This window comes from Pseudomassariella vexata (genome assembly GCF_002105095.1).
Source record: "Pseudomassariella vexata strain CBS 129021 chromosome Unknown BCR38scaffold_11, whole genome shotgun sequence".
NCBI classification, from domain to species: Eukaryota; Fungi; Ascomycota; class Sordariomycetes; order Amphisphaeriales; family Pseudomassariaceae; genus Pseudomassariella; species Pseudomassariella vexata.
The window spans coordinates 865381-886302 of NW_024467966.1; the positions used below are offsets into that span (position 1 = coordinate 865381).

At 50.0% G+C, this 20922-nt stretch overlaps 8 protein-coding genes and 1 non-coding gene across 9 annotated transcripts; 6 read left to right on the forward strand and 3 right to left on the reverse strand.

Moving 5' to 3' along the window:
* Positions 1–289: 289 nt before the first annotated feature.
* BCR38DRAFT_374323 (uncharacterized protein) lies at positions 290–1963 on the reverse strand. Its single transcript, XM_040857321.1, has 2 exons — positions 1539–1963; positions 290–1468 (listed from the first exon to the last, which is right to left on the reverse strand). The coding sequence occupies exons 1-2, from the start codon at positions 1804–1806 to the stop codon at positions 594–596; spliced, it is 1143 nt and encodes a 380-aa protein (XP_040712947.1). The 5' UTR covers positions 1807–1963; the 3' UTR covers positions 290–593.
* A 201-nt stretch (positions 1964–2164) lies between these two features.
* BCR38DRAFT_442320 (uncharacterized protein) lies at positions 2165–3944 on the forward strand. The gene is made up of 6 exons (XM_040860803.1): positions 2165–2412; positions 2476–2489; positions 2543–2605; positions 2661–3148; positions 3204–3542; positions 3595–3944. The coding sequence occupies exons 1-6, from the start codon at positions 2285–2287 to the stop codon at positions 3691–3693; spliced, it is 1131 nt and encodes a 376-aa protein (XP_040712948.1). The 5' UTR covers positions 2165–2284; the 3' UTR covers positions 3694–3944.
* Positions 3945–5464, forward strand: BCR38DRAFT_442324 (N(6)-adenine-specific DNA methyltransferase). Its single transcript, XM_040860804.1, has 6 exons — positions 3945–4010; positions 4062–4230; positions 4335–4451; positions 4603–4723; positions 4799–4870; positions 4952–5464. Exons 1-6 carry the CDS (start codon positions 3985–3987, stop codon positions 5227–5229), a joined length of 783 nt encoding a protein of 260 aa, XP_040712949.1. The 5' UTR covers positions 3945–3984; the 3' UTR covers positions 5230–5464.
* A 903-nt stretch (positions 5465–6367) lies between these two features.
* Positions 6368–8181, reverse strand: BCR38DRAFT_459729 (uncharacterized protein; the record flags this gene model as incomplete). The annotated part of the gene is made up of 5 exons (XM_040862327.1): positions 6368–6504; positions 6561–6759; positions 6824–7596; positions 7700–8047; positions 8097–8181. 5 exons carry the CDS (start codon positions 8179–8181, stop codon positions 6368–6370), a joined length of 1542 nt encoding a protein of 513 aa, XP_040712950.1.
* Positions 8182–9292: 1111 nt separating this feature from the next.
* On the forward strand, positions 9293–10162 carry BCR38DRAFT_411848 (metallo-beta-lactamase domain-containing protein; the record flags this gene model as incomplete). Its single annotated transcript, XM_040858616.1, has 1 exon — positions 9293–10162. One exon carries the CDS (start codon positions 9293–9295, stop codon positions 10160–10162), a length of 870 nt encoding a protein of 289 aa, XP_040712951.1.
* Positions 10163–12774: 2612 nt separating this feature from the next.
* Positions 12775–13383, forward strand: BCR38DRAFT_45653 (uncharacterized protein). The gene is made up of 2 exons (XM_040861924.1): positions 12775–13013; positions 13152–13383. The coding sequence occupies exons 1-2, from the start codon at positions 12866–12868 to the stop codon at positions 13247–13249; spliced, it is 246 nt and encodes an 81-aa protein (XP_040712952.1). The 5' UTR covers positions 12775–12865; the 3' UTR covers positions 13250–13383.
* On the forward strand, positions 13315–15273 carry BCR38DRAFT_348666 (uncharacterized protein; the record flags this gene model as incomplete). The annotated part of the gene is made up of 4 exons (XM_040856444.1): positions 13315–13564; positions 13630–14276; positions 14331–15029; positions 15085–15273. The coding sequence occupies 4 exons, from the start codon at positions 13315–13317 to the stop codon at positions 15271–15273; spliced, it is 1785 nt and encodes a 594-aa protein (XP_040712953.1).
* A 1076-nt stretch (positions 15274–16349) lies between these two features.
* Positions 16350–16451, forward strand: BCR38DRAFT_t255. Its single transcript has one exon. It is a non-coding gene; the product is annotated as a tRNA-Ser (tRNA).
* A 1095-nt stretch (positions 16452–17546) lies between these two features.
* BCR38DRAFT_349207 (SprT-like family-domain-containing protein) lies at positions 17547–18635 on the reverse strand (the record flags this gene model as incomplete). The annotated part of the gene is made up of 1 exon (XM_040856473.1): positions 17547–18635. The coding sequence occupies one exon, from the start codon at positions 18633–18635 to the stop codon at positions 17547–17549; it is 1089 nt and encodes a 362-aa protein (XP_040712954.1).
* Between the last annotated feature and the right edge of the window lie 2287 nt (positions 18636–20922).

The window sequence follows — 20922 nt, forward strand, 5'->3', positions numbered from 1 at the left end:
TCGGTCGGTTTGCATCATGCATTGTTTCTTCTACTTCCGCTCTACTGAGTCATAGTCCAGTCCAGTTTGACGCAGTCCCCTGGATCAGATTGGCAATCTGTATGAATCCAAGATCAATTAATATAGTCTTTAAGAAGAACAAGGAGGGGAGTTAAGTTGCTATGATCTTCAATAGCTGGGCCGAGTCCCGTTTCTCCCGCAATGACATAACGTCGTCCTAGTGACCACGACAAACTTTGTGCTGTAGCAGTCATAATCATAGTCGTAAGTAAGTCAACGACGAGGGGATCGATAATATTAAGCAAACTCTCCACTCCATTTGGACCACACTATAGTGCCCCTTTCTTTGCACCTTCGGGATCTCGTTAGCTTGACTCGACGTTCTGGTCTTAATTTTGTTCATCCCATTGCTGCAGGACGTACGTCTATGGTATCTATCATACAGACCCAGCAAGCCCAGCCAGATCAGATCCGTTTTGCGCTTCCAGATCTAGCCTGAGTCCGGCTATCCTTGATCCTCGAATTATTACTCGAGGCAAGGCAAGTCATATCCTTAGCCACATACACACACCTACGTACACCACAACCATCGCTTACGGCGCCCAAATATCCTGCCCTGTGGCCTCAATCCAGTTGCCCAACTTATTCACGTTCTCGCCCCACTCTCCCAGCCGTGCTCCCATGCTTGCAATCTGGGTCATGTCCAGAACACGCGGCTGCACCCACGTGAAATTCACGAGCTCACCCACCTCATCAATGGTACCGCGGACCAATCCCAAGCTGAGTGCCTTCATGACCAGGTGCTCGATCTCGTCCGTCTTCACCTTAGTGTCAGCACTGATTTGACCGAAGCTCATGGCGCGCTGGTGCGGTGGCCGGCGGAAAACGGCCTCGGTCAGCGCGGCCAGATAGGTCTTCTGCCGAATTTCGGTGCTGTGCTCCTTAAGTAGGGCGTTTGACGCAATGTGGCCTGACAGGACGTCGTAGGCGCCCAGGTCGCCGCGGTTGAAAGCCAGAAGTAGCTCGCGCAACCAGGCCACCTCGCCAGTCAATGCGGCTAGAATTGGATGTTGCAGCAGCTCGCCGAAGTTGTAGATGCTGTCGCTAACCAGTGCCGCCATGCCTAGTTCGTAGGCTCGTGCCTTTTGTTCGTCGAGGGTCAAGACCCGGATGTCTATGCAAGCTAGGTATAGGAGCGCATTGCGGTAATAAGAAGCGAATTCCTGCTTGACTTGGAAGTAGCCGGCATTGGTTTGGTAGAAGGCGGCGTGGACCTTGGTCTCGACGCTGTCAAACCCTTCGAGAATCTTCTCGGCGTTGTCGAGATCTTTGCGCGCTCCATCCAGGTCTTGGCATTCGATATTTATCGAGGCGACGGCGACAGTGGCGTAGACAAAGGCGTCTTGCGAGTTCTCGTTGTCAACCTTCTTAGCGAGGTCTTGCAGGAATGTCAGGCGCTCTTCACTGTCTATGTACAAGAGGTCAGCTAGTTTTCAGGCGATGCGGGACCAGTGAATGGTGAATCGTTCAGTCCGTACCTCGACATGCTACGGCAGCCTTAAGACCCAAGTCGACGAGCTTGAGCTGGTTGATCTTGTCGGCAAACTTGAGGATGAAAATCTTGTAGAACTGTAGACGTTGAGGTTCGCTCGCTGGGTGCTCAAAGAATTGGACCAGTGCATCAGTGAGTTGGTGCCATAACTTCCGCTCCCAAAGGTTCTCGAACTGGATGACGATAGACTGAAGCTCTTCCGGAGTTGCGTCCTGCTGCTCGGCCAGGAAGTCGGCGATTGTGTCGACGTTCATGGTCTATCTGGAGAGATGACTGATGAGACTGGGATTCTATTAATGTATGGATACGTCAGGATGGAATGTGCGGGAGGTATTCGTCGAATCGTTGGTGTGTAGAGGCCGTTGTGTCGTCTCGGATGATTATGGTACTCTTGGAGAGCTCCAAACGCCCTTGCGAGGTTGCAGCTGAGAGCCAGTAGCACGCGGCTCGCTGCCAGCCTGATTCAGGTGGAGCCCAGCTAATTGTGGCTCAAATCACTATAGTGCCTGGGCGAAGGCGTTCACCCCCTGCAAGCGCTGTGGCTAGAGCTTCCTTTGAAGTTTAGAAATCACCTGACGGCGATTGGAACAGCTGCTTGCCAGTCCTGAGAAAGTGGCAACCGGGACGCAGTTGCAAGTGAGCTCATCCGCTACGACCAGGCTTAAACATCGCCAGCTCAATTGGGAATTGGAAAGGCTGCCGTCGTCTTTGCAACACCCCAATTCCGCAAGAATGGCCTCCTTCCCAACCGCTGTGCGGTCCAGCCGACGGATTGCGCTCAACTTTGTTCAACGACGTCCCATCTCCGACATCACCATCACTCGCACCGGGAAGCCAATTCTACGAACTCAGGGTGGACGGTATGGCTTTCAAGGGACTTGGTGTCGCCAATCGGCTCAGTGCTAACTACTTCTCTTTTACAGATCATCACTTGGAGGTACGTGTCGATGATGCGCATTTGAATGCTGCTCTAATCCGCTTCACTTGCAGGCCACACTGCTACGGTATTTGGCGCAACGGGGCAGCTTGGACGATACATTGTCAACCGATTAGGTACGAGTGATTATCACCCAGGGGACGAAGAATGGAACTGACTATATTGGTGCAGCTCGTCAAGGATGTCAGGTTGTAATCCCATACCGAGAGGAGATGGCCAAGCGCCATCTCAAAGTTACGGGTGACCTGGGCCGTGTACACTTTCTCGAATACGACCTATACAACACCGAATCCATCGAAGCCAGCGTTCGACATTCCGATGTGGTCTACAATTTGGTCGGCCGTGAATACCCAACCAAGAACTACAGCCTCGAGGATGTGCATGTCGAGGGAACGGAGCGAATATGCGAAGCTGTTGCGAAGTACGATGTCGATCGCTACATCCACGTCTCGTCGTATAATGCCGACCCCAACTCGTCCGTTGAGTTCTTCCGCACAAAGGGTCTTGGAGAACAGGTTGCCCGCAGCATCTTCCCGGAGACCACCATAGTCAGACCAGCACCTCTGTTCGGATTCGAGGACAGGCTTCTCCTGAGACTGGCTGGTGTTACCAACCTGTTCACATCCAACAACATGCAAGAGCGATATTGGCCAGTGCATGTGAGTCTACAGTGGGAATGCTGGTAAATAGGGGACGAGACACTGACGTACATAGTCTATCGACGTTGGTCGGGCTCTTGAAATCATGCTGTACGACGACACTACGGCTGGACAGACATACGAGCTCTATGGCCCTAAGAATTACTCGACAGAAGAGATCGCTGAGATGGTAGACCGCGAAATCTTCAAGAAGCGCAGGCACATCAACCTGCCGAAGGCTGTGTTGAAGCCCATTGCGGCAATCCTGAACCGCGTTCTTTGGTGGCCAATCATGTCCGCAGAGGAAATCGACAAGGAATTCGTCGACCAGCAGATTGATGAGACGGCAAAGACGTTCAAGGACCTGGGAATGGAAAACCTTGGAGAGATTAGCGATTATACATACCACTACTTGGTAAGCATACACCGTGCAATTTCATGGGGTGTCGAAACTAATACTATCACAGCAAGGATTCCGTAGCTCGTCATTCTATGATTTACCGCCCGCAACAGAAAAGGAGAAGCTGGAAGACAAGAAGTATATCCATGTGCTGGATGAACTATGAAGAAGCACCTTTCGCAAGCGCGTCTACTACGGGTAAATGAGAAAAACTCGATTGCACTGTACATATACACTAGACTCAGAGTTTCCTTGCCTCCTTGCCTCAATTTCCAGTTCGAAAAGTGTACATGATTGATTCCGGGGCCGTTGTATTGGTTGGGAAGTTTTCGACCTTTCGGCGGCATCTCAAGAGTTTCTGCCGATGAACTTTGTGGCCGAACTTGTGACTCCAAAAAATTGTTTTCAAGCTGGCAACGTAAAAAATCAAATTCACCCGACATCATCGACTCTCAAAATGTCAGACAGTGACGACGAACCCATGTAAGGCCAACCTGTGTTGTCCCCAGTATTTTTCTAATATGCCCAAACCAGAACTCTTTCGGGCCATGCTCTCGATGCGCTGAAGCAATTCTACGCTGAACGCGACGCCCACACGGCCAAGTTTGAGAAGCTTAACGCCGAGGCAGAGGAGAATGCAAAGTCAGGCAAGCCGCTCACAATTGAGTCCTTCTCGGAAGACTGGCAGGAGAGTCAGTTTTGGGTATGAGTCCCCATTTGGCCGTGCCTTCGGTTGCGCTGCATTACATCACCTTGACGACGTATGGAGTGAGCGAAGTTTGCTAATTGTAAATGTTTCGAATGCAGTACTCGGAAGAGACCGCATCTCTCCTTGCGAAGCAGCTGCTTAATGGCGCGACGCCGGACATGACGCTTGTGGTTGTGTCGGCGCCGAGTGTGTTTGTTCAGTTGAGGAATTTGGTAGTGAGTTACGTTCCAAGTTATTCTGCTTCCTGCTTCTTCTGCCTTCTGCCTACTATACTTTCATCTCAACGTTTAACTGAGAAAAGCATGACTTGTATCTGTTCAATGAGAATACTATCAGGAAACCTACTGGCTGAACTCTTTTTCTCAGAACCAAGCAGGACCCGATGCCCCCAAGCCAAAACTGTATCTCCTGGAGCACGATAACCGCTTCAACGTCTTTGGGTCTGAGTTCATCTTTTATGATCTGAACGAGCCGTTCAAGCTACCTCGTGAGTCTTCCCCTATCTATATATCTAGGCCATGCATCGTAGTGACATAACATGACTGACTCACATCCTCCCTAGCTGAACTGAAAGGCTGCGCAGACCGCATGATCTGCGACCCACCGTTCCTGAATGAGGACACACAGACCAAAGGTATATATACCTATGCACCTCTTTTCACATCTACCATCATACCTATACCCAACTCACCAAACGAACTAACAACTCCAACAGCAGCCCTGACCATCCGCTGGCTCGCCAAACCCCACACCACCCCCGAGCCCTCCCCGCGACTCATCGTTTGCACAGGCGAGCGTATGGAGCCCATTGTGACCAAGGTGTATAAGTCGTTCGGGCTGCAGACGACGACGTACGAGCCAACACACGCGCGGGGGTTGAGCAACGAGTTTTACTGCTATGCTAATTTTGAGGGCGAGGCGTGGAAGTGGGGGAAGCCTGTTCTGTCGGGGGAGAGGAAGGATGCGCAGGGCGTGGGTATGGAAAGTAAATGAGTGAGCGAACGAAAGGGGGCAAAGGGATGACGTCACCCCTTATGAGGAAATGGGTGCTGGAATTACTCCCTGTAGATGGTCATATCTGATGAGTTGGATCGATGACAGATGTGAGCCTGCTTGACTGTTTAAGCGTACAGTGAATACATAGTTGGTGTCAAAGTGCAAGGGCCCAAGTATACCCGAGGTAAACTCTTTGCCAGCATATACCACCTAACGTAGAGCCATGAAGTACTTCAAAGCTGCTGCGAAAGGCTTGTCTGTTGCCATCGACTGGATACGACGGAAGTGGCCAAGGTTGGAAAGGAAGCAGCAAATGACAAAACTCTTTGCTACTTCTTCACCCTTTGACAAGTGTTTGTTTTAAGCATAGAAACGGCATCTACAATGTCATACTGTCGTCTATTTCGGTATATCCGCTCCTGTTGCTTCAATCATGATCCCAAGCATTTTCATTGGGAGTTTTGTAGAAAACCGGGGAGTTATACCCTCCTGCATAATGGGTGGCCTCATTATACCCGGTCAAGCATGGAACACCCTGGGAAACTGTGGAATAGCTCCCATCAATCTGCATTCATCCTACTTCGACCACCAAGGAAATGAATGAACTTGCGAGCATGCTGATTATTCCATCAAAGTGCTAGGTTGAGCATGGGAAAGACTCAGTATGGTACTCTGTAGTCATTGTCCATCGTCATATATCTGTTTCCTTTCATTCTGCGTTACCATACGCTCTTATAAAAGCCGGAGTCCCGGGTCGTTGTGCATGTGTCACATTGATCCTGATGTGGGCAACTGAAAAGAACCATGTGGCCAAAGACATTTTTGGCTCTGGCTCAGAAAATCGGGCATCTCAGTTGAAGTTTTCCCGGACTGACATAGCCCTTCACAGGAGTAACCACAATCCTCATATCACAAACTATACAGGTTCAAACTTCTCATGATTAGATGCAAGGCATACGGTGATGTCACATATAACACTTTGGGTTCGACTCTTTTGGCGTTGCCACAGATACTACTATTCTCTATCCTAAGCCGACGGAAGCAATGCACCTTACAGAGATATACTTCCCATGCAGTCAATCAATGCGAGTTCTGTGGCCCTCGCATCCTTTTCACCAGCAACCTAACTCTTCGTTCAGGTTAGGGAGCGGATGATGTAGAAGAGGAGATAGGCGTTTGCGCTCAGAACTACCGATTTGTTGGCTAGCTCAACTTTGTGGTCATTAAATACAAACCATTGCTCGCCTACTCGGCAGTAGGAAAGGTAATGGCCTGAGAAATGTCAATATCAACTTGCCAGCTTCCGAAGGATGGGTGGCAGGGCATACCTGTGTCGATCTCGCCAACGTGGACCACGACACTCAAGAGGTCATATGTGCACGACCGGTTTAGCTCCTGGTTCTCACGGGCGTCTGGCGATCTTCCACGTGTTGTGTAGGGCAGCATGTTAAGCTGCAAGGGAAAGCGGACTGGGGTTTCGATCTTGGATGAACCCGAGTTTTTGCTGCTTTGCTTGAACTCAAATCTCTATAGGTTAACGGTCAGTATTCACTCTTCAACATTGGGCAGTAAAAGGTATCACTAGTATTACCTTGAGTTGTATGGACAACACGTTTGGCAACAGCTTTATACTGTGATCTCTACGCGCCTGCTGTGTTGTCTCGCAGTTCCGACAGCGGTACTCGCACTTGTCTGACTTGATGTACTCTTCGTCGAGACATTCTTGAAGAGTCAAGGTGCTTCTCAACGCCTTCTTTCCCCTCTTTTGAGTCAAGTTCTCTAGCCCTAAGCTCAGATCAAGGAAGGATTCAACTGCGTTCGTAACGCCACCACAATTTTGGCATGTCGTCTGACGCTGGAGCTTTCCGTAGAATGTTTGGTGGATGATACAGTTGCAAGTGTGCTCGCTTCCCGTTTCTGGTCTCCTGCCATCACCATTTCTCTCGTGCAATTCCTCAGCCAGGAACTGAAAGAATTCATGGGCGTCTTGCTCCTTGGTAGTAACAAGGTTCTCGAACGCCTTCTTTTCGCTGATCCAGAAGCCAGAGAGGATATTTGCCGCCGTGTAACCATTTGTCGATTCCTGGGCGTAGAAGTCTTGGAACATGTCGTCCATGGCGCAACTCAGACAATGCGATATTTGGCAATCCCCGCTCTGGTGACCATCGCTGAGGTAGAAGTTTCTGAGTAGAGGGTTGTGGAGGAAACTTTGAAGCACCACATTTTGGTAGCACGTGGCACCAGCATTGTAAATACCCCGGAGCCCATCTGCTCTGCAGGATGCCACATTCGTGTTCGTAGAAATGTAGCGCGGATCCTCCTTGACGGGATCCGAGAACATTTCTTCATGCTTTCGTTTGCGGCCTGTTCCCGTCACTAAATGTCCACTTGCATGTAAAGTTGCGCGAATAATCCCAGCTTCCAATGCACTAGCTGCTCCAGTATATGTGAAAGAAAATCAACTTACTGGTGAAGGATCCTGTGCCTATTTTTCTTACTCTCAATTCCTCGAGAGTTGGATCCCATACGAAGTCCTCGCAGAACTGACAGAAGAGAGCACCGCTCCTGGAATCCACGTAGAATCGGTGGCTTTTCTTTTGCCCGTGTTTTGTGCGGTCTTCCTCGGGAACAATCGTAGAGCATTGTAAACAGAGGTAGTTGGACGTAAGTGACGTGGTCACCACATTCTCCGGGCTCTTCGACGTTTGAGGCACGAGGGGCGAATTGTCGAAGATGACTCTCAGTAGCATCTTATAGTATGAGATGGAACTATTCATTACTTCTGGACTATTCGAAAGCAGAAGCTGTACATGTTCTATTGCACACGTTAGCTCGGCCGGCAGGGCACGGAATGATTTACTGACCACAGCCAAACAGAGGCGTCCCAGGCTGGGGAGGCTTTATTCGCACATTCTTGGGCGATGCTGGTGTTGCCGGTCTAGCAGCCATGTTGTCAAAGTGGCATGCAGGTATAAGTGTGCAGGGGAAGGTTTGAAATCGGAATAGCTGCCTCGCAATAGCTCGTTGGCGCGGGAAGTGGCCGATTGTTCAGGATCTTGATAAGGTACAATCGGTAGGGCTAGCACAGTTGTGGAGGACAATGCAACTTGGCGGAACTGCGAATGGCAGCGCAGCAATCTCTTATTGAAGCGATGGTTTAGAAACAATTTCGCAATGAGGCAAGAAACTGTTTCAATCGCAAGGGGAAGGGGCTGGTCATCAACGCCGGTCGAGGGGAAGCCGCGTTGGAGAGCAAGGCGCGGCTACGTTTGGGGGGGGGGGGGGGTGTCTCGTGAGATTGGGGTGCGATCGAAGCTCTGAGGGCAGGGTATCGTCAGCAATCGTGCCCAGGATATACATAATGACTTGAAAATTTAGATGTTCTGTCAATCACTTACAGTAAATACTCTATTTCCAATGCCGTTGTAAGTTGGGTGAAGATGGCTCTTCCAATCCAACAGCAACTCGGCTCAGTCGACCTGTTCGTTCATCACTGCTGCAAGGCGCTGGAAATTCTGTTATCAGCACCTGATTAACGTGATTAACGCCTTATCCGGACACTAGCGGCTGAGCTTCAGGGGTTCATCCTAGCTTTGACAAGGAGCTTAAACTGACCGACCACCGACCAACCCCAATCTCTGGCAATCTGCAAATGCGTTTGATTTGTGATACAAATGCTCTATGACGACCGATTTACAACCTCGGTATCGTCACAGCCGTGTCTTTTTTCTCGAGTACTTTATTGGGGTAAGCACCAAACGTTATCCGGCGTTCCGCTGCTCAGTCTGCAGCTTACTGCCTGCCTATAATGCATATTGAACCAACGCTTTATTACTTGTGACTCCGATCTTCATTACTTCCTGCCAATACTTGATATCGGTCTCAGCATCCACTCCTCGACTAACACCTGAGTTGTGTATTTGTTACAATTATCGCTGACTCTATTGACTTACTGTAAGAACCCCGTGGGGCATACGCATTCGGTACCCCCGATTCTCAGTGACCAGCGGCTCAAGTGGGCATGAAAGCTCTTCGAGCTACATCTGTGACCATCAAGAAAATGGCAGCGCAACTCATTTCCCTACCGGAGGTCGAACGCCTCAGCCCAACTTGCATTCGCATCCTTGGTGGAAACTCGGGCAAGTTCACACTTCAAGGGACGAATACCTATCTCCTAGGCACTGGATCGACGAGACTCCTCATTGACACTGGCGAAGGCAAGCCTTCATGGATTGCGGCATTGAAAAAGACTCTAGCAGACGAGCAGGCCACGATCAAGAGCGCACTGCTGACACATTGGCATCACGACCACATTCAGGGAGCTGGTGATTTATTGGAGCATTCCCCGGATACGGCGATCTACAAGTGTGATCCCCACGAGGGCTGGTTGGACATCAAAGATGGACAGACGTTCGAGGTTGAGGGGGCGACTTTGACAGCCGTTTACACACCAGGCCATACGACGGACCACATGGCATTTGTCCTACGCGACGAGAACGCTTTGTTCACGGGTGACAACGTCTTGGGTTACGGCACGGCAGTGTTCGAAGATTTGGGAACATATCTGCGAAGTCTCGAGAAGATGGAGAAGTTGGATGATGTTAAGGGCCGGGCATATCCGGGCCATGGTCCCGTTATCCGCAATGCGAAGACAACGATCCGGGAGTATATATCACACCGAAGGGAGAGGGAGGACCAGGTCTTGCAGACTCTGACATCTTGGAAGGCTGCTGAAGGTTCGCGACAAGTCAAGGGATGGACTGCTATGGATTTGGTCAAATTCATTTACAAGGACTATCCCGAAAGTCTATTCATTCCTGCTATGGGCGGGGTGGTGCAAATTCTACGCAAGTTACAAGCTGAGAAAAAGGTTGTTCTACTCCCAGGGAAAGACGACCGCTGGAGCCTGGAGGATCGGTCAAGTTTGTGAGGCTCGGGCTGAACGAGAGGACATGAAGAGACGATTATACACTATGGTTTCCGCGAAGATATGCTTACTTATCTTTGTAGGCAGCTGCCTGGTCCGAGTGGCATATGTGACCTGTATGATGACGAAGGAGCTTTAAACATGTCAGCACGGCAGCATTTGTTTGTTCTGTACACAACGTTTCGGGCTATACTATGTACATTGACTCCGTTCGGGTCAGCCGGACTTAATATGCCCACGCAACACAACAACCGCTTTCTCCGAACCTGATCTTTGGATGAGGATGGATCCAGTGGGCTGGTTGTTCTTTTTCCTTCACATGAACACGGCTACGAGGCTTGGATATCAATAGGCACCAGGTGAAACCTAGGTTTGGCGGGGTATTCTGTCAACTTGGAATTGTACGATTCGGGGGAATAACTGCAGGATGTGACGGCATTAGAGACATGTAATTGCTCAGCAGTTCGCATAGGTCTTACCATAAGTAGTGCTACGTACTGTACGCTGTGTTACGCGTCGACACTGCCTTGACTTGGCTTGCAGCGTACAAGACGATTGGGCTGTCAGAAGGATTCCGATGTTGCAGCTCGATACAACCTCATACTATACCCAGCAATTCGATTTCGTCGGACCAACTTGTAGCTTGCCCCCCGAACTGCCATTGGTACGTGCCCGCAGCATACTGACGCATGGGATGGACACTACGGAAGAGCACAATATGTTGTCAAAATCTGACTTGTGGGCGGCCTTGTACTCAACGCCTGCAACTTCATCCTCCAGCAGGCGAATAGAGTTGACATGAAGTCAGCCCAACGCCCCGGATCGCGCACACAAGGACCTTTCGCCACGAAGTGGCGAATCTTTTTTTTAAAGTGACCGGGCGTTGCTCGGCTTCTGCGAAACGGGAATGACGAGCCTAGGCGCTAAGATTTCGCGCCAGCGTTGTTCATGATGCTGATGCTGATGCTGGGAATAAGAATGCGACAGTGGGGGCACTGTGTGCTTAGATTGCGTGTGCTTACGGTTTAAGTCGCAGATCGCGATGCATGCTGTGATTGTGGCCTAAGACTGTTATTTAAGTGGTGCATGCTGCAGTAGGGTGGAACGTCGGGGTCCGATTTGGCACCGGAGCCGCTCGTTGGGATCCAACTTCGTCCTCCGAGTTTTATCGCGGGCAGTTCGGGAGCGAACAAATAGTTCAGTCCAATAGACGTTACAGAAGATCGGGTTGGTCGCTGGTTTATTCGAGTGTTGGTCATGTCTTTTACTTATAATTCGGGGGTTTCGGACAATAGCCATGGCAACGGCAAAGGTAACAAATCATATCATGAATTATGAGCTCCGTGAATGGTGGTGGTGTTGGTCAGCTCGTTTACCACTACAACTCCAAATATGGTGACATGTGAGGCTCCTCCAAATCCCGTTCTACTATCATATATAGTACGGGGAGCCGGGCTTTCCTCTATGTATAGCTAAGTTTGCGACCAGTCGATCGACGAGTTGGGTAGAAAATCTGACAACCATTTTAGCGACCACCTTGCTTCGGTATGATGGTGGGGAAGATGGTACGAGTAGAGTCATCTGGAGAAGTGGTGGCGTAAGGTTGTGAATCAGCATCGTGTGGAAACATGAATATGCAACCAGACCCCTCCAAAGACCCCTCCCCCATGTCCACTTCGCAACGTATGATATTTCCTTGGTACTGGAAATGTTTCTAGACCTTCACGATCGTCTAATATGTACTGAAAAAGAAGAAGAAGAAGAAGAAAAAGAAGAAGCTCCACCGTAGCCCCCCTGAAGGAAACGTCTGCGACAAAGAGAAGCCACGTTTTCTCGAATGTGCCGATTTCCGCGGTGTTGTTGATGTACAATTGTAGAGGTTTTGCTGGTCCTACGGCATGCTCGGCAATCACACCACGCTACCGCCCGCGGCCTGCATGAGGTGTACAGTAATCAACCCATGCTGCCGCGCGATCCATACTACACTGTCCGATATTACCGGAGGATGGGTTTCTTCCAGATTGGTAATTCGAATTCGCTGTTACCTGAGGCTCGGGAGGGCTTTGCAACTGCGCCAAGATGAGCCTGAGCCTTGGTCTGGAGTTCTGTGACCAACACGGATCCGAGGTCTCAGACTAACATAGTGCAGCTGGGTTGAGTAAGAACTGGAATCGAAACGCATGGTTTGGCTATTTAGGAATTCGAAGCATGAAATGGATGCCAGTCGTGTGAGGTTTGGAGTGGAGTGTAAGTCGCAGTTCCACAACTGACTGACCTTGGCAACAATCGGAGATATCTGACAGAAAAATGCACTTGTATAAAGCTCTTGCTCTGTTACAGGCGCGAGGTGGGGGAGCACGGATCTTTCGGTACTCGCACCACACTTGCACATGTGTACATAAGTGTATGCATCGCCATTGGCCAGTAGCGTAAGCCGAAGTTGCAGGCGATTGGCGTCCTCGCATGCAGGGCTGGGTGGTGGTATGCGGGTCAAGTCAGAAATGATGCGGTTTCCAAACGACATGGGAATAGCCAGCTTGCACCTGGGGACAGCTCTCCACCATCATACACACTTACCGCCGGTTTAGATTTTCGACGATTTCTGTGTCATAGTGGATGTCGGAAGCTTCGGATCCATTCTGCGTGGGTATTGTTTGTAACGAGTACCATCGAACGTCAGCGAACTGATTTGCGATCGATCAGTAGATGGAAATGCGCACGGGCAGTCTGACTTACTACACCCCTTCGGCCTTTCCAACCTCGCCGGCGCCGCGGCCGCTCCCAAGGCTCCATTTTCCTAACTTATATCCTGCCAAGTACCTTAAGTACCTTCCCTTCCCACCCAAGATGCATCGTGAGTTGCTTCCCCTCCGCTTGGCTTCTCGGCGACTAGACGAGCTTCGTCCTGTCTCTACCTTTATATCACTCTCTCCCTGAAGATCTCTGTCTCTTGTTCCTACAAACTCGTCGAACTGTTTGCTTATCCTGCAAGCGCAACTTTCAATTTCATTTCGATCTGGAAAAGTTCGTAGCATCGGCGCAAAACGGCCAGAGATCTCTTCACTTGGTATTCGGTTCGACAAGATATGACTTGTTGAATACCCGGCTGCGCAAACGTCCAAACTTCAACGTAGACACTTCGACCTCGCTGAACCATGAGGTCGACAACGAGAACAGTGCTGACGGCGCTCGCTGCCGTCGCAGTTGTAGGCACGCTTCCCACGGTCTTGGCGCATGGCGACGATGGAGGCATGGATATGGACATGGACATAAGTGCTGGCGACGAAGCAAAACCAGATCCGGATTCGTATCCGCAGACGTATTTCTCATACGCGGCGCATGCGGGTGTAATGTATGCGCATATTATACTCATGGTGATTTCCTGGGTCCTCGTGTTACCAATAGGTGAGAGGCGCAACTTCACGACGACCGACACCTATTTAGGAGACTGACCCTTTTCCCCTACCTAGGCCTTATGTTCTCGATTGCCCGATCACGATATACACTTCCGACCCAATTCCTGTTCCTCGCCACCAATGCTGTGGGCGTCTTGCTGGGCATCAATTACAACGCAAACACGCCCGATTTATACCCCAACAACGCACATCACAAAATTGGCTGGATAGCAACATGGATGGTCTCGACGCAAGTTCTCATCAGTCTTATCGGCCGCGTGGCAGGAGTCATGGGTCGTGATGCGCCGCAGCTACACGGCAAGGAAGAGTCGCAGGCTTTCATACCCGTTTCGACGGAGAACATGGCGGAGCACGATACGATGTACACGCAAACCTATCGACATTCCAACGATAGCGGCCAAGGCACCGAGCCCAATACTGATTCTTTGCGTAGCAGCCATTCGCATTCGACTTCCGGTCAGGACTCGCCGATGGAGTTGCGAGACCGGAGAATGGACTACGATGTAGATGAAGATCTCGAGTTCAAAGCGGTCGAGTTGAACCCGCCCAAGGCAGACTCGCTACTTGCTAAGGTGGCTGGCAAGATTTCCATGCGAGCCTGGAAGCTTCTGCTTTTTGGGTACAATTTCATGGATAGAACAATGCTCGTGCTTGGTTACATTGCATTGGTGACTGGTATCGTTACGTACGGGCGCTTCTTCGTAAGTGAAACCGAGGACAATCGCACGTAAACCGTCTCTAACACAATATGATAGGAGGGGCATGGCATATTCAGCGGTCTCGCTCATTGGATAAAAGGCAGCATCTTCTTTTGGTACGGTATCTTGACTTTGGGTAGATGGTCTGGCAGCTTTGGAGAGCTCGGCTGGGCGTGGAACGTCAGACCGAAGCCTAGCTCCCAGAAATGGAGACCGACTGCTGAATTCGTCGAAGGTGCTCTCATCTTCACCTACGGATCGACCAATATTTTCCTGGAGCATCTCGGCAACTCGAGCAAGGAGTACAGCCCTCAGGATCTGGAGCACATCTCGATTACAGTACTGTTCATCGGAGGCGGTCTGCTAGCGATGCTCATAGAGTCCACCAATATCCGCGATCTCCTCAACACCACCGTTACGGAAGCGATATTGTCGCAGGCGGATCATGCGTACAGTGACGAAGAGCGCGCGGCCCTACAAGCTCCGAGACAGTACGAATTTTCCATCAATCCGATCCCAGCTGTGGTGATTCTGCTGCTGGGCATCATGATGAGCTCCCACACGCAACAGTCCATGATCTCAAGCATGGTGCACAAGCAATGGGGCAACTTGCTCACGGGTGCTTCTTTCGCCCGCGGCTTAACTTACGTGCTGTTGTATGTGAAGCCGCCTCGTTCCGTGATGCCTTCTCGGCCGCCGACTGAACTGCTTACGGCGTTTGGTCTCATTGCGGGCGGCATGATCTTCATGGCCAGCGTAAGCTTTCAAACCACTCCAAATTAAGAGATATAAGTATCTAACTCAGCTACAGAGCAGTGATACTATCAATGGCATGATTCACTATAACCTGGACGCCATGTTCTTCTACACCGTCACCATGGGCTTCGTAGGCCTACTCATGGCCTGGATTGTTCTGGTGCTAGCCCTCAAGGGCTGGGCGGTGCGCAAGGAGATGGGTCACCCATTGCAGGGTTCGTGGAATGGAGCCACGAGTGTTTGAATTGAGCGACGGTGCATCTTGGTTTTTGAGTCTATCAAACGAAGCATGGACACAGGCGGACAACGTCCACAATAGCTTTCATGATGGATTCCCCGGCGCATTTGGGTTCACGATACCCCTCCCTTACTTTTTCTGCGTTCTGGACTATCGTTATTATTTGCGGCTATGATACCCTTAAAACTTGATTGGATTGGTTGAGTACGCGTTGCGAGTAGGACGATATGGCGAAGTCGAGGGCAGTAGGGGCTAATGAACTGAACATAGGTGTGGTACCGAGCGAAGGTGGATGGAAACTGTAATGAGACACGAACAATTTCTACTCAGGACGTAATGCAAAGAAAGTTCGAATAAGAAATTCAACTTACTGTGCATTGATGAAGGATTGCATATAACTTGACTCTCCGGGAGTTGTTGGTTCGATATAAGTAGAAGGGTTCAATACCTCCAACATACGTTACAATTGTTGATTTGAAATGTGCCGCTGGTCGTTTTCACTTGTCGCTTTCAATGCGAATTTCCCCAGCGGAACGAGTATAGTATATTACAAAATATGTACAGAAAACGAGTAACATTCCATCGAACCAACCCTTCATCATCTAAGATCATAGCTCTTCCCCGAATATCTCGCAAAGACTACATACGGTATGGGATATATCTATCAAATATATATTTCTGCGTTAGTCGCAAATAGTTGATAAATCAGGTAACTACAGACTTTTGAAGTTCGTTCCCACAGTGTAAAAGATTCTAAGTAGGCGGGGCAGATGTGCGAAACAATTCCATCATTGAACAGTAGTACTATGATAAAAGCAGCAACAATTCACTTCACTCAGAGCATCCGCGTCTGTATAGATTCAGATGATCAGTCTTGACAAAGATTGAAAATTTCAACAGCATATAGTGAGGCACCGTTGTAGTCCGTAGACCGTAAGTAAGTATGTACCTACTACGGGTGAAACGTAGCGCATGTGGCGCTGAAGTACTGCTTTCTTGGAAAAAGCAACCCCTAATATAGGGAGCTTTATGGACAATAAATCTCAACACAGTATAAGAACACGACTGGTTTCTTCAAACATGTCGCGGTGCCAGAGTGGTTAATGGGTAAGACTTGAATAAATCAAAGATTATTCAGCCATCTTATGGCTTCGGCCTCGCAAGTTCGAATCTTGTCCGCGACGAATTTTTAATGTTCATTATTTTTGAATCGTGCGTTTTGTCTTTTGGCGTTTTTATTAGATTTTGTAGAATTTCGGGTTGGAAGTGAGGTTCAATTCTCTACATGCTGCTTGTCTGGACAATCTGAAGAACTACTATGGTATCATGGGTAAGTTTTCTATTGCGTGTTTGTACTGTGCCCCACCTAGGCACGCGCCAACTCTTCGCTACCTGGCTTGAAGGGACCTTCATAGCTGTCTGAATATGATTAAGAGAAAACGTTGTAGTAGTGTGAATTTCGGCTTTCAATTTACCACCGTCGAAATATAGGGTTCGAATTCGTTGGCGATCCGCTTCTGTAAGGTGTTTAGTCCCCATTGTAGTTGCTGAATACGCGATAATTAGGACGCGTTAACAGCAAGTTGGAATCAGAGGTGGAAGTACCTTTTCGTTACCATGAGTAGGCTAGGCAAGAATCAGTATAGCGTTACCTTGACAGTGGTCCACTAGTACTTGTCAAGGGGGTGAAAACTTTGGCCTGATACCGTAGTATATACATAGGTAGAGTTTACCCCGCCTCCAGCGCTGTTTCAGGTACATTTCGGACACCTGTATATCTCCAAGCGAGTGCAGTACTAGATACTAAATATTGCTGACAGATTTTAATCGCTTACCCTTTTCTACATACTGGCTACTTACTCCACACATATTACTTACTTATTTGCGGATTCTTTTTTTTTTAAAATCTCTCCCTGTTCCCTTGCAATTCCCCAGGTGTGTTTGTTTACTTCCTTCCCCTAGTGATATAATATTCTCGTCTGGTTTTTGTTTCATGGAACAGTATTAAATGAATGTCTGTCTCCCGGGAACAGATGTAGGCCGATACGTCTTCAACATATGGTAAGCTATATCGAGGAAGATGGGACCATGTAAAAGTGACGAAAAATTGTTGTTGATTCGGCTATAGGGCATTACTACCTACCATGCATGTACAGGCTACAAGTCTAATGCTGTAAAATGCAAGAACCAAAACTCCACCCCAGATAATCCCATCTGGGACATGCATGCTGTACGTAAGCAAGGACGACGAGAAATACTCCAAAGTTCCCAAAGACCTACTAGTCAGACACGATATCCACCACCGTGAGCTTCTCAAACTTCTTTTCAACCTCCTTGGTCTCCAACTCCGGGCTTGGCCCCTTTCCTTCCTGCTGCCGCGTTTTCCATCGACTCGCGACCGTAGTCATCATATCCTTAAAGCTCAACTTCTGCCCCTCCGCCTTCAGCACCTTCATCTCCTTCGACACAAACTCCTGATACGCGCTCTTCTTCCCCTGGCCCCCTCCTCTCGGCACAGGCTTAACCTGCTCCAACGAGCCCCGACACCTTCCACAACGCTGCTTGACGGGATCAACACTTTTGGAGTGTCGATGCACCTCGGTCGTGCACTCGACGCACCGCCAGATGTACTTATAGTCGATCTCGTAGCTGTGTTTAGTCGTGACAACGACCCCCCTGTCTCCAAACACATCCATGCACTTCTTGCCCCAGGCCTTGAACTCGGCGCCGTGGGCGAATTTTGGCTTGCCGTCGAGCATGAATGTCGCGAGGTGGCAGAACTCGTGCGCCACCGTGTTGAGGAGGTTGTCCTCGGTGGTCAGGACCTTAGAGGCGAGCTCGATGAAGGCGTGGTGCTGGCGTTCCTGGACGGAACTGACGGAGCCGTCGGGGAGCTGCGTCATGGTCACCACTTCTTTGCACTTCCAGTGTGCGCGGCCGGCTGTGGATTGAAGACTCGTCGACCATTGCGTGCGTATGCCGCCGGTGGAGGCCGTGAGTTTCGTGAGCTTGCCCGCGGTGATGCGCTCGTCGAGTTCGTGGAGGAAGCGTTGTGCGAGCGCGTCCTTGGTCTGATCAAAGGTCTTCTTCGCGTCGCGCTTCTTGGGACTCGTGCCGTACTTTTCCTTCAGGTTGACCTTGATGTCCTTAGTTCCTGCCACTGGCTTGGTCCTGCTCGGCTTAGCTGGCGAGTGTTGGTCGATCCACTTGTTCTGAACCTCTGGGTCCCAAAATTCCTTATGTTCGGGTTTCCAGGGCGACATGGGAATCCTAGGCGCCTTTTCAGGTGAGAGGACCAAGGTCTTCTTTGGGGTTATTGGACACAGATCCGGCTTGGTGTCGGGCTTCTCATCATCGCTCTCGTCCATCTCTCTGGCGTAGATCCGAAGTTTGTCAAACGCGTCCTCGAGATTGGCCCCTTTGCAGTTCTTGCTCTCATTCTTAGTAGTCTTACGAGGCGGGGTCTGGGGTGTGACTAGCCCCTTGTCTGGATTGCCCGGTTTGCCAGTTCGATGAATTGGTTCGTTTGTCGGCGTCGTAGAGCATGCCTCCTTCTTTGTTGGCTGTTTGGCTGGTGGTAGTAGCCTCACCGTTTTGAGTCGCGGTGCACTAGTACTCCTCAGACGTTCCGCCGGGGGTGTCGCATCTAGGTCGGAGAAAGAACTATCTGAATCTGTAGCCAGAGACAAAGCCGTGACGAATTCGGATTCGGATTCGGACGATTCCTCACTGCTCGACTCTGGCTTATCGGCAATGATGGGGGCCACTTCCACAATCCTCTTCGGGTCTGCTGCCTCGTCTTTTGCCTTCATAGATGTCGACCTTTTTATTGCCTTTTCCAGGGGTTTGCTTTGGGCACTCCTCGACTCCTGTGCCGTGGCTTGGGACTGGTGCCTCCTCCCAGGTACAATGCCATCTTCGAAAGAGTTATTCATTGAATCTGCCGCCAAGGAAACTTGGGCAATATCCGAGGACTTCTCTCTCGTCTCTCGGATGCGCATACGAGATACCCTCGTCTTGGAGGCTCCTTCAATCGCCGTCTCCTTCGATACCTTTCTCGATCCGTCGTCGGCCCATTTTTGAAAAAGAGAGCCGTCCAAAGCCTGTGGGTTCCCTAATTTCCGTCGCCGTAGCGGTGTGCCCTTTGAACGCGAAGCTGGAGTAGTTGCATTCCCGATGTCTCCCTGCGATGTTTTATCCTGTTTCGACGCATTCTCGTTGTCTGCCCCGCGTGGTGGTTCCTTCGACGCTGTTGCTGTTCTTCTTTCCTTTGCACGCCTGGCAATCACCTCGAGAGCCGGTAGCTCTTCGTCTTCGCAGTTAGAGTCGTACGTGAGTCTTGCCATGATTGCGGTGGCGACATGTGATGCCTTGGTTGGTGGCGGTTGGTGGCGTCAATTCGAGATTCGCAATGTTGAGTTGCGCATGCGGTTGCTATGGACAACGCATCGGCGCAAAGTGCAGGGACCAGGGGAGGTAGGATGGTCCGGTACCTGCATCAAACGATTATGCAACTATTCAGGTAGACTTCTGCGTCCTCCAATAAATCTCACTTTTTTCGTCTTCAAGGACTATCCATGGCTCTTCATGAATCGGCTTTCAACATGCATGCCACAGTGTACCATTACGGTGGCAAGCAGATAAACTTGCATTCTCTAGGTTGCATACAACGTGGTCATTGACACCCATCTTCGGAGTCATGCCCGTTAGCCAAGAGACTCGGCAGTCACACACTGTTAGCATCCAAGGCTCGGCTGGCGGAGAGAGCAACTGGACAGTTTCCGGGGTTCGTTTTACCATGTGTGTCCTATTCATTCGATCTTAATGCGAACATCATGTGGCTGCGCTGTTTGGTCTGGGAAGCCTGCTACTGAATCGATGTCGCCAGGCCTGCGTCGCAGAACTGCATCATCAGGCCGAATGCTGTCAAACATGAGTTGATGAGCCTGCCAAAGTATAAAATGGCTCGATATTTCCCTTTTGCATCATGCCTTCAGGCTGTCCGTAGTACTTGAGGGTCATGCTTCGTATCGTTGGAGGCAGCTGCTAAAGTGCAGATGGTAGATCTGCTAATATCAGCTGTCCTCATTCTTCTCGGGTAAGTGCTGTGCCAATTAAAGGCAGCATGTCTGCAAAATAGTACTACTTCAAGTGATATGAGAGCATTAAGTACGATGGGTGAATTGTATATTAGCTCTTGTCAGCATGTGCACTCTCACAGGGAGGTGAAAGACCACAGTTCGAAGGGTAGACACCAGGCGAGACTCGAATAGGCACAAGCAAGTATAAATGAATGCCCCAAAGTCTGAGACTCTCTTTCTCTGTCTCCCTCTCGGTGAGCACTTCCAAGCATCTTCTAAAGTCTGTAATAGTCCTCATCCGCGGGGTATAGCACTAGCCCATTCACTACCGCAACCTTATTGACCCCCTTAGAGTCTATGGCTACACAGTACTCGCACCTCCTAATGCTACGGCCCGTTTAAACGACTTTATTACCGGTAAGTCCTACCGCGATGACGTGAAACCCACCGACGGGGTGCTTGTCCCACGATTTGACACTGGGACGGAAGCCGTGATGGTCGCTCATAGCTACGCAGGCATCCCCGCAACAACAAATTTGAAAGGACAGGTGGTAGACGAGCGCGCCGCCAAGGC

Excerpts from the sequence above, each read along its gene's own strand:
- BCR38DRAFT_45653 (XM_040861924.1), top strand. The coding sequence starts at position 12,866 with ATGGAAATGCGCACGGGCAGTCTGACTTACTACACCCCTTCGGCCTTT. Across the intron at positions 13,014-13,151 it reads CTTCCCACCCAAGATGCATC|CGCAACTTTCAATTTCATTT; the intron begins GTGAGTTGCTTC and ends TTATCCTGCAAG.
- BCR38DRAFT_374323 (XM_040857321.1), bottom strand. The coding sequence starts at position 1,806 with ATGAACGTCGACACAATCGCCGACTTCCTGGCCGAGCAGCAGGACGCA. Across the intron at positions 1,469-1,538 it reads GGCTGCCGTAGCATGTCGAG|ACAGTGAAGAGCGCCTGACA; the intron begins GTACGGACTGAA and ends TCTTGTACATAG.
- BCR38DRAFT_442320 (XM_040860803.1), top strand. The coding sequence starts at position 2,285 with ATGGCCTCCTTCCCAACCGCTGTGCGGTCCAGCCGACGGATTGCGCTC. Across the intron at positions 2,606-2,660 it reads ATACATTGTCAACCGATTAG|CTCGTCAAGGATGTCAGGTT; the intron begins GTACGAGTGATT and ends ATATTGGTGCAG. Across the intron at positions 3,149-3,203 it reads AGCGATATTGGCCAGTGCAT|TCTATCGACGTTGGTCGGGC; the intron begins GTGAGTCTACAG and ends TGACGTACATAG.
- BCR38DRAFT_442324 (XM_040860804.1), top strand. The coding sequence starts at position 3,985 with ATGTCAGACAGTGACGACGAACCCAT. Across the intron at positions 4,011-4,061 it reads GACAGTGACGACGAACCCAT|AACTCTTTCGGGCCATGCTC; the intron begins GTAAGGCCAACC and ends TGCCCAAACCAG. Across the intron at positions 4,452-4,602 it reads TTCAGTTGAGGAATTTGGTA|AACCAAGCAGGACCCGATGC; the intron begins GTGAGTTACGTT and ends TCTTTTTCTCAG.